Source organism: Ostrinia furnacalis, unplaced genomic scaffold (genome assembly GCF_004193835.3).
Source record: "Ostrinia furnacalis isolate ACB-3 unplaced genomic scaffold, ASM419383v2 OfSCF0194, whole genome shotgun sequence".
In the NCBI taxonomy this organism is placed as follows: domain Eukaryota; kingdom Metazoa; phylum Arthropoda; class Insecta; order Lepidoptera; family Crambidae; genus Ostrinia; species Ostrinia furnacalis.
Window position 1 is genome coordinate 187,121 of NW_021130433.1, and position 10,793 is coordinate 197,913.

General features: G+C 40.3%; 1 protein-coding gene across 2 annotated transcripts; it reads left to right on the forward strand.

The window, feature by feature from the left end:
* The first annotated feature begins 2,196 nt into the window (after positions 1 to 2,196).
* LOC114354714 (omega-amidase NIT2-like) lies at positions 2,197 to 10,570 on the forward strand. 2 transcript variants are annotated; one of them, XM_028307262.1, is made up of 6 exons: positions 2,197 to 2,410; positions 3,927 to 4,070; positions 7,138 to 7,310; positions 8,158 to 8,326; positions 9,499 to 9,732; positions 10,419 to 10,570. In XM_028307262.1, exons 2-6 carry the CDS (start codon positions 3,950 to 3,952, stop codon positions 10,508 to 10,510), a joined length of 789 nt encoding a protein of 262 aa, XP_028163063.1. In that variant the 5' UTR covers positions 2,197 to 2,410; positions 3,927 to 3,949; the 3' UTR covers positions 10,511 to 10,570. The 2 variants fall into 2 exon arrangements, with proteins under 2 accessions (XP_028163063.1, XP_028163056.1); XM_028307255.1 differs by lacking the exon at positions 2,197 to 2,410 and adding an exon at positions 3,255 to 3,456.
* The last annotated feature ends 223 nt before the right edge of the window (positions 10,571 to 10,793 follow it).

Sequence of the window (10,793 nt, forward strand, 5' to 3'; positions counted from 1 at the left end):
ACTCGCCTTGTTTACCACTTATCTAAAAGGACTGGATATACCGTGTGCGAAAAACAAGATCTTTGACAAAATTAAACACAAAAGCAAATATGTTCTGGTAGTTACTACAAAGTATTGTTCACAAAAGAAGTTTTCAAAGCATTTCAAAATAAATGCGTCGCAACGAATCGCTACGATTTTAACTCAAGGAAGACCAATTGGTTATTATCGAAATTTGTAAATGTTTATTCTCACTTGAAAAAAATATGGCTTACGTCATTCAGCTCAGCCTCGCCACGCGCCACGCTCTTTATCGAATTAGATTATAGTATAGTACCTAAATTAGAAAGCCGCGTTCACATTGACCAGGGCCACGAATGCGCTAATTTGTAATGTCTCCAATTCATTCGCGTTTTTTCTCCAGTTGCGCGCGACTTACGCTCCATTGTCATTCCAGCTGATGTGCAATTCGGTATCGCGGTAAAGTTCACGTAAAGACGAAACAACGGAATTATGCACTTTCCATTAAAAGTCCGCACCCTTTATTTTTAAAATTAAAATGACTAAAACACAGCAAATGTTCGTGAAGCGTTTGACTTGCGTTTGCGTTTGACTCGCGCACGACTGGAGTTGAAATGCGAATTAGCGCAATCGGGGCCCAGTTGAAGTAAGGCACATTTTCCACGGTACACACGGCCACACTGTTAACTATCCATTTCCGTTTTTGCTCTCGCTCTCATCAAATGGTGATTCTTTGCGATAGAACGAGGTGACATGACTGGCAATGGGTAGTTAACACTGTTGCCGATAGTAGGTACCTACGTCATTTGACGAATGCATGTGTCGCAGTCAGATTGTATAATCCGCCGTTTTACATTACAGCTAGGCATTTTGCATTACAGCTCTGTTTTGTAATACGGCGGATTAACGTTTAGCCGGATTTAATACGGCTGCATGAAAATCCGCCGGAATGTATTCGGCGCTAAACGTTCTTCAATACGGCTAGCCGTAATGTAAAACAGCGTGTCATTACCCGCCGCTTTGACAGTTTTTAGTTCCTATTTTCAATACCGTGGCGCTGCCGGACAAAGTGGCTATGGATTCTGGTGTTCGGTGGAATCCTACGCAATATTATTAGTGTAAAAATATGAAATCATGGCTGTGGCCGGTGAAGATAATTTTATCTTAAAGAAAAATAACCCAGAAAAAATAACTAAAACTTTATTGTTTTGAGTTACCTGTTCCCTTTGATCATTTTTAATGTCTAAAAAAAAAGACTAAAGCCAAATATCTAATTAATTCTTAAAATGTTTAGAAAAGTCTAATTGTTTTGAGTTACTTTTTTTTAGATGGCTATCCCTTGTGATTTATAAATAAGTAAAAAAAATACTGAAGCCAAATATATTATTTAGTATACAGTGACGAAGGTAATAATTCTTAAATCTGTCTTATTAAAATTTATTTTCATTAAACATTGTTTTATTTTGTAAGTATGGTCACCCTACAATCTATAGTAATATAGTTCCAAAATACTGGACTGTCCTGTCGATGACATTGACAGTGGGGCGCCACCGTCAATACCGGATCGCTGGTTCAGATTTTTGCCATGTTGGAAACCATATAGTTGAACGATGGTAGCGCCCCTCTGTCATTGAGTTTGGCGGGACAGTTCAGAGCCCCGATTACGGTAACTTTTATAACGTCTACAATCCAGACGCGTTTCTGATTCTGCGATACGATTGGTCAAAACAGCTGACGTACGCTGTTGAACGACCAATCGTATAGCAGAATCGAGAAGCGTGTCTGGATTGTTGACGTTAAAAATTACCGTAATCGGGGCTCTGCGTGGGTCATCTATACGATGCGGCTAAACGTGGGCCGCCGTATTGAAGAACGTATCGCAATGACAATCCGCCTAAACGTTGAACCGCCGTATTACAAAACAGAGCTGTAATGTAAAATGCCTAGTGGTAATGTAAAACGGCGGATAATACAATCCGACTGCGACACATGCACCGCTTGGCATACGAACGCATGATGACAAGTGGTAGAGCGTGATGAATAAGAATAAGAATAAGAAATTTATTCATAATGTTCATTACATGTCAAATTTTTAATATATTTTCTTATTAATAATAAACAATTGCAGTATTAATAAGAAAGAAATACACATCATGTCCAAATAAATGTGCCGCTCTGTGAACACAGTTTTGATATTTTTGATTGATTTTACGCAAGATGCAAGCATAGCTTCCGCATGACGTGCAGTTTATATGTGGACTGTAGGTCCTTTGTAAGTCCTTAAGACGATATGTTTACCTATTACATATTTTTGGCTTGTTGTAGCCAGTCGTTTTCAACAAATTGTAAATTCGTCACTGTTTGGTACTTAAAATAAAATCGCACACCGAGGGTTCCATACAAACTGTAGGTATGTAAATGATTTTGTTCCTGAAATTAAGGCGGGTACTTACGTGTACTATAAGATGGTAATAAGTAAGTATGGGTCATTCCACAAAAATATGTCAACTCTTAGTCCGCGCCACATTTCACATGAAATATTTGTTAATATTTTATTCCAAAATTCTTAAATAACAGCTCGCAATGTGCTTTATTCATCACCCATTTATATTTTTTGAAACTATTTTTAAAACATCTTTAATTACTATTGAATGACCCAAANGTTAATCTGCATTTATGTTAAGTTTTACTCCAAATCGTCAGTTCCTAGAGCGTCAGGCCCTAGCTTTAAACGGCACTTGGGACTAAATTACTAGTTAGGGAATGATGTTTTTTATATAGTGATAATAACAAAACAACTACATTATGTATATTAACTTGTCTATAAATGTTAAGGTTATATGTTTTATACTTTATTAGAAGTCATATAGGAGTAATGTAGTATGAAAAAATTGAAAATTATAATTTCTCCTAAAATAAAGCATAAAGTGACTGGCCCTTTTAGACATAACATAATTAATTATTAAACTATAATTTACACTAATAAAGTATTCAAAAGCATCTTAAAAAAGTTACGGACAAAATGACGTCGAAAATATACAGATTTTTATGGAATGACCCGTACCTATAGATACTTGCCAAATTTCATAGTTCTAGGTGAAAGGTAAATACCTAACCTATAATTTTTGATCCCTATAGATAAGTAAGACCTACCTAGGTTTTTAGCGTCTTTTTTTAAAGATTGATTTTTTTCAGCTGAGACTCGATTCCTCCACGTGTTAAAAAGGTCTTGACAAACGGACGGTTTTTCCTTTTGATGTACGGAACCTTAAAAATCAAGTCGCATTCTTTGTCTTCAATTTTTCGGATTACTAGTACCTACACATATAACTAGCAATCGCCTTAGTTATTACTTATTAATGGCACCGTTCACCGTGTTAATACAGTGCTAGAACTACATAGTAACTACTTAAATATTTATTACTTATCTAATGGCATTTTCTAAACTGATTCCAGGTAAGGTTGCCGTCCGTCCGGGTTTCCCTCGATTTGTCCTAGTTTAGAGGGCGTCCGTCCGGGTGGGGTTTAATTTGTCCGGGTATACAAAATTTAAAGTCTTAGGCCAATGCGACTAATTTTTATAAAAATCTGTTGACATATCCGGGTTCTGGGCTCCAAAATCCGGGGTTTTCACGCGTTTTGTCCTGGTTGCCAAATTTTAGAGATGGCAACCTAAATTCGGAAAAGCAGCAAGACTTGGAGCGAGATCAAACACGAAGCTCAAGACCGAACGCGATGGAGGACTGTCGTGGACGCCCTTTGCCCCATCTAGGGGACATAGGACCTTACTGCCCGTTTTCACCATCAATCCCTAATTTTTAAGTGACTTGTGAAAACAAAATTCCTGTTATGTTACCATAGGGGTCACTAAAAAAATTAGGGATTGATGGTGAAAACGGGTATAAGTAAGTCATCCCTAATTCTAGGATTGAGGATAGCTCTGGTGCAGATGCTATGGTGCCCGGACAAGACGAAAAACCTGGCGACCGCTGTGAAGGAGATCCACAAGGCCAAGCAACGAGGCGCACAGCTGGTAGCCCTGCCAGAATGTTATAAGTACGAGCACAATAGTAAGTACTTACTTCTTTTATAACTTCAAGGTTCGATCAAATCATTGCGTGTACGCGAAAAATTTTTAACGCCATTTTATCGTAAAATCCATCCATCGCCATCGCTCAAGCCTACACATTACACTCAAGCACGTTCACGAACACTTACTTAATGGTTAATAATTCACCATTATTGCACAATTAATAGTCGGCTAAACACGAATTTTAGAAAAAACAAAACTGCTTAAGAAAGAAACGATTAAAAATAGTTAGCTGGGTATTTCTCATCGCCACGGTTCTCATCGTCACCTTCGTGGCAAATTTTATTTCTAACTTATTTCAACTTTTTGTAAACAAAAATTGTAGCGCTTGATGTGAAGAGTGTATTCTCAGTAAATCAGTCAAATAGTGAGTCCCGTTTGGAAGCTTTAACGTTTTGAATTTGTTGATGCCACGAAAGTGATTCTGTACTTCACAGCAATATTTTTTTCAAACTTTACCACTGTAAATGACTCTTAAGTGTTTATAAAACATATAATTTTGTCTTATTTTCATAGATAAATATCAATAACATAATATAAATAGGTACCTACTTAAATACAAGATAAAATTTTACCGATAACGTCACCTACTAAGTTACAAGATTCTACGTAATTGGTTTTAAGGGTGATACTGGTGGCATTCTGAAATGCTAAAAAAGCAAAAAAGGATTATCAGTACCTCAATAATAAAGAACTCTAACTGATTAATTATCAGTCCTCAACAAAAATATATTTTTTATTGAGGCCAGAGGGCCTCGTATTTTTGTTGTACAACTTTTAACTGACATTTCAGATTAAATTTATCTTACAAACAGATACACAGACAGACATAAACAGTCATACAGACATACATACAGTCATACAGACATACAGACAACAAAAATACGAGGCCCTTATTTTTTTATTGATGTACTGAACTCTACTTCATCATCAACAGCCCTTTACAGTCCACTGCTGGACTATGAGCCTCCTCCACTATAGTGGAGGGTTTTGCCATAATCTCCACGCTTGGCAGGCGGGTTGAACTCTACTTACCACGTATAATTTATTAGTTATTAAAATATTGTAAAAACATAAACACCAGTCACTATATTTTAAAATAAACCAAAGCAAGAAATCACTTTCGTGCCCTAAAATCACCTTCGTGTATAAAACACCACGAAGGTGATGCCACGAAGGTGACGAAAATTTTAGTTTTTTATGAATTATCCTTAAATTTGAATTTAACGGTTCAAGTCGAATACTATACAAATAAGCCTAACATTTTAAGTTTTCAATAGCCTAAGTTTCAATTAAATTGTTTAAATTTTAGAGGTAGAAAATATTGTTCAAGCAAGCGACGGTATGTCTATGGAAAATCACAAAAAGTTACGTATTTTTTTCGCGGAGCGACGATCGACCTATCTCACCTCCCCAATGGCTGGAGCACGACAGACGTTAACCGAATAGAACGCTGTGATTGGTTGCTGGTGTTCGGTTTAACGGCAATCTTGTATTATTACCCAAAATTTTAGGTACCTAAAATCGTGTGACCAACGTATTTCGCTTTCTCAATTCGAAATAATTATAAGAAGATATTTTTTTGACTATTGTGTGGAAAGTATATTTAATTACGATGATTTAAGTATATGCTACACACAAATTGAATGAAAATTGTGAATGCAGTAACCAAATGTTTCATTGCAACCGAAGGTGTGACACGATGAGAATGCGAAAAATGACCCCGTTTTGTATCGTTTCATGTGATGTTTTCGTATTATTTTTGCTTCTATTACGATAAAATTTATTTTGTATGTAGCTAAATAGATTTTTTATCATCTGATATCAAAGTTATTGTTCTAACTTATACCGTTTATGAACTATTATTGAGTGACCATTAAATTTGAGTGAAAATGAGAAGTACCCAGCTACTTGTATGAAAAGGGCGGCAGCGCAGGACGACCGGTCGTTATGGAAAGCCTTGGGGGACGCCTTTGTCCGGCAATGGACGTCATTTGGCTGAAACGAACGAATCAAAAGGACACTAGCGGGTGTCACGCACGCATGCGGGGCAATCCCGCGTCCGTGAAGAAATCCGCACGATATTAGAAAGAAAGAAAGAAAGAAAAACATTTATTTGGTTCCAACTTAAAATATAGCACACAAAATCAGATAACAAAAAAACAGATAACAGATACAAGTTAGAACCAAATCTGGCCACCGCACATATTATAGTGCATTTTTCCTGTAATACAGTTTTCGGCACGCGTGGGTGGCTTTACACGCACTCGGAAAACAATACGTAGTTACCTATCTGTATTTTTTTCGATCGCAATTAAAATTGTTTTTTAAAAAACAAATCAAAATCATAAACGGCGGTATTTTTTGTTTAAAGCTTGATTAGGGAAAATAACGGAGTATTTATAACGCTCTCCGTGGCTTGCAGTGGCAAGGCGTTTTTTTTTACAAGCCGGTCGAGCTAACTGCGCACCTTGTTGGAATGCGACTCCCTCGCACTTACCGGCTCACATCCCATCCCCGCGTCCGTCCCGTCCGTAGAGCGTCGATGTGACGTCACGGCTATCAGGTGCGCAGTTAAGGTCGGACCGCATCTGCACGGCGCTGCACTGCTGCACTGCGCGTCAAACTATTATATAAGACTAGGTAACTGTACTAACTGTTCTGTCAAGCGCGCTCATAATGCAATATCACTCCATCCATACAAAATAACTGAAAGTATCAAATTGACGTTTTGTACAGTGCCGCGCTGCGTCGCGCAAATGCGGTCTTACCTTTAACTTGACTATTTCTGTCCAGCAGTAAAAGAGGAGTATGCTTTACAAAATGCCCATTTGACGCGGATTGAGGACTCTAATCGCCTAACTAAATCACATTGTAAATTATGGTACATTAGTTGACTGGGAAGAAGTGCCATCGGGGGAAGCGTGTCGCGCGCTGTCTGAGGCCGCGGCCGAGGCAGGCGTATGCGCGGTAGGCGGCAGAATAACGTAGATTTTAATAAACGCTCTTTTTTTCTATATAACTAAATATACTAAATATGATGGTAGTTGACTGGGAAGAAGTGCCATCGGGGGAAGCGTGTCGCGCGCTGTCTGAGGCCGCGGCCGAGGCAGGTGTGTGCGTTGTGGGCGGCACGCTGCCCGAGCGCGACGGTAGCGCCCTCTACAACACCTGCACCGTGTGGGACAGCGACGGGTCGTTGCTGGCAAGACACAGGAAGGTATAGTATTAGGTTTTAAGGTCTAGTTAGTTAGTTTTGCAGGGCAATCGAATACCACACTTAGCCTCATGATTGGGCAATTGTGCGCGATTTGTGATTTATCTTCCTACTCCAACCACCGCAGATCCCCCAAAGCAAGAAGCCCGTCTAGGCTGCTACAGTAGGCCTCCTGCAGCGACGATAGTGATCGGAGAAATTGAGCCCGTTGTTCGGTTTTATTTAAGGTCTATTCCACTTTGATCACCTGGATTTGAACGACCCAGGTGATCAAAATGGACTCCGAGCGACATTTTGGTGTCCTTTGATCCCATGGATAAGAAGTCCACTTTGATTTTATCCATGGGTGATCAAAAGACACCACAGTGTCGTCTGGAGTCCACCTTGATCACCTGGGTAATCGAATCCAGGTGATCAAAGTGGACTGGACCTTTTAAAGTATGAAATTGCCGTTTTGTGTGGAGAATTTGAGACAGTTCATTTTTCCATAAAAAAAATTTGCGATTTTTTAGAGATACACAAATCTGAGTTTGTGACTGTTTTTTTGGGCAGATTAAACAATAAAAACTGATACTTGTAAAAAAATAAGTTGTCTTAAGAACTTATGAAACTTCTAGCTAGGCTATAACTAGTTACTTAGCTAGTTAGTTACTGTGCTGTATTAAATCAACAAACTCATCATTACTTATGGGGATCTTTTTGCGAAAAAAGTAGTACAGGACCTACGAGTAACCTAGTTAGTACCTATACCTACCGAAGTACTTATTATTATTCTGTGCCTATACTACAAGTTCAAACATTTTAAATAGGTACTAACCTAGCACTAACTTGCTTATTAAAATGATTCCAGATGCACCTGTACGACATAGACATCCCGAACAAGGTGACGCACAGGGAATCGGAGCTGGTGTCGGCGGGAGACCAGATAACCACCTTCGTGTTCAACGGCGTCAAGATTGGCCTCGGCATCTGCTTCGACATCTGCTTTCCTGAGATGGTGGAGCTCATGGCTCAAGATGGTCAGTCGAACTATAAATACAGGGTGTCCCAAAAATAGCGTTAAGCCGAAGCCCAGAGTCCAAACTGTGTGGCTGTACACGAGGTGTTCTCTTTCATGATATTTGTTAGTATTAAGGTTACATTATTAAATAATTTATCACTTTTACCTCAACTGTCGGTAATTATTCATAATAACCGGCGATTATTCATAATTTTCAATTTATCACATTAACCGTAACATATTTTATATTGATGATTATAATACAAGGGGTGATTCGGGTAGCCCTAGTGATGCTCTACCGGCTGGGCTTTGGTTTGACACTAGTTTTTGGGACACCCTGTTTAATAGTTACTTACTACCCTAAACTTTTACTTAATTACTCACTCATCTCTCTTGAGAGTGTACTGTAGACTGTCGCGCATCAAGTAAGCGCGTACCTCGTATTGTTTAGAGCATATAGTTAACTTATATTAGGTACTTACTAGTGTTGTATTTTGTAGTATAACCAGATAACTATCTTTATTTATTCTTCTGTCGTCTCTTCACTATGTCGTTCAGGTACCCCTTCCATACATCAGGCACTGTCTTTAAGCGCTAAACCGTACCGTGTTCATAAACATGCTTGCTTAAGTGAAGCAGCAAATCGAACGTATAGCTTTGAATAGAACTCTGTGATTAGTTCGTGTGTCATCCTGCGTCCACGCGCACTGTGAGACCTCATAGTAATGTTTGTGAAAACGGGCGTTGTAACCAGAGAATCTATTCTTGCTGTGATTAATCTCTCTTCTGTCGCTATGTGTAACCGCCTCTGTGGTCTAGTGCAAAACCATCTGCTTCAGACGCAGAGGTCCCGGGTTCGATTCCCAGTGGGGGCAGATTTTTCTGTTCGGTTTGGTTGGTGGTAGGGCTCGTTCTTAGTCCGCCTGGCTAGCTACCACCATCTTACCTAAGTCTGTCGCCATAACAACAATGTTAACAGCATTGTTGTGTTCCGGCAGTTAGAGGTAAGATAGCCAGTTCCTCCGTGGTTGAGGATTCCGGGCGAAGCTCGCTTCCACCTTCGGCTTGATCGTCACTTACCATCAGGTGAGATACAGGCCAAGAGCTTCCTCGTTGTGGATAAAAAAAATGTCGTTAAATGGTTAAGGGCGCTAATTATAATATTAGATGTTCATGTTTTGTAACCTCCAGGATGTTCTCTTCTAATATTCCCGAGCGATTTTCACATGGTGACTGGGTCGCGGTACTGGGAGGCTCTCGGGCGCACTCGTGCCTTCGAGAACCAGCTGTGGGTTGCGCTAGTGGGCCCCGCCCGTGACCCCGACACCGAGTATAAGTCCTGGGGACATTCTATGCTCGTTGACCCCTGGGGAACCATCAAGGCCGAGCTGGACGAGAATGTTGGGACGATACTGGAAGACATCGGTAAGTAGCGATGTTTAGTACCACTAAAGTCCGGTCGCCGAGCAGATAGAATTTCGTACAATGACCCCAAGCTACCCATCCTTATCATCATCATTTCAGCCATAGGACGTCCAATACTGAACATAGGCCTCCCCTAATGATTTCCACAAAAGCTGGTTGGTAGCGGCCTGCATCCAGCGCCTTCCTGCTTTTATGAGGTCGTCGGTTTACCTTGTGGGTGGACGTCCTACGCTGCGCTTTCCGGTACGTGGCCTCCACTCCACCTTGCTGCCCCATCGGCCGTCAGTTCTGCGTACTACGTGCCCTGCCCATTGCCACTTCAACTTGCTAATCCGTCGGGCTATGTCAAGGACTTCAGTTCGTTTACGGATTTCCTGATTTCTGATTCGATCTCGTAAAGAAACACCGAGAATAGCCCTCTCAAGGTAATAGATACTTGTAGGGTATAGTCTGGTCGCCGAGCACGTAGAATTTTGTCCAATGACCCCAAGCTACCCATCCTTATCGCTCGCGCGTAATTATATTGCTGTCGCGACTGTGCGACGCGCGCCCGCAGTCAGTGTGCAAGCGCGACAGCAACATAATTACTCGCGAGCGATAAGGATGGGTAGCTTGGGGTCATTGGACAAAATTCTACGTGCTCGGAGACCGGGCTTTAGGTATACTTAGTAATTTTCTTTTTACAGACTTTAATGTCGTGGAGGAAGTGAGAAAACAATGGCCTGTAAGGGCCCAGAGAAGGACAGACGTATACAACACCGTGCGGAAGTCTTCATGAAGAATAGTTTCGTTTATAATTTCGGATATTTTTATTAAAATTTTGACTTGTTCATCTCAAGCGGCATTTTTTTTACTAAAAATTACCTACTTACGCCCGTATTCACAAACAATACTATGAGGTCTCACAGTGCGCCTGGACGCACAGGGTGACACGAACCAATCAGGGAGCTCTATTCAACGCTGTGCGTTCGATTTGCTGCTTCACTTAAGCAAGCATCGTTTGTGAATACGGGTGTTGTTACTTAGTTAGGTACATCTTTGCGCAAATGGGGCGCCTGTCA

Coding starts and splice junctions, on each gene's coding strand:
- LOC114354714 (XM_028307255.1), top strand. CDS start 3,432: ATGGCATTTTCTAAACTGATTCCAG. Junction 8,327..9,498: donor GGAGCTCATGGCTCAAGATG/GTCAGTCGAACT, acceptor TGTAACCTCCAG/GATGTTCTCTTCTAATATTC. Junction 9,733..10,418: donor GACGATACTGGAAGACATCG/GTAAGTAGCGAT, acceptor TTCTTTTTACAG/ACTTTAATGTCGTGGAGGAA.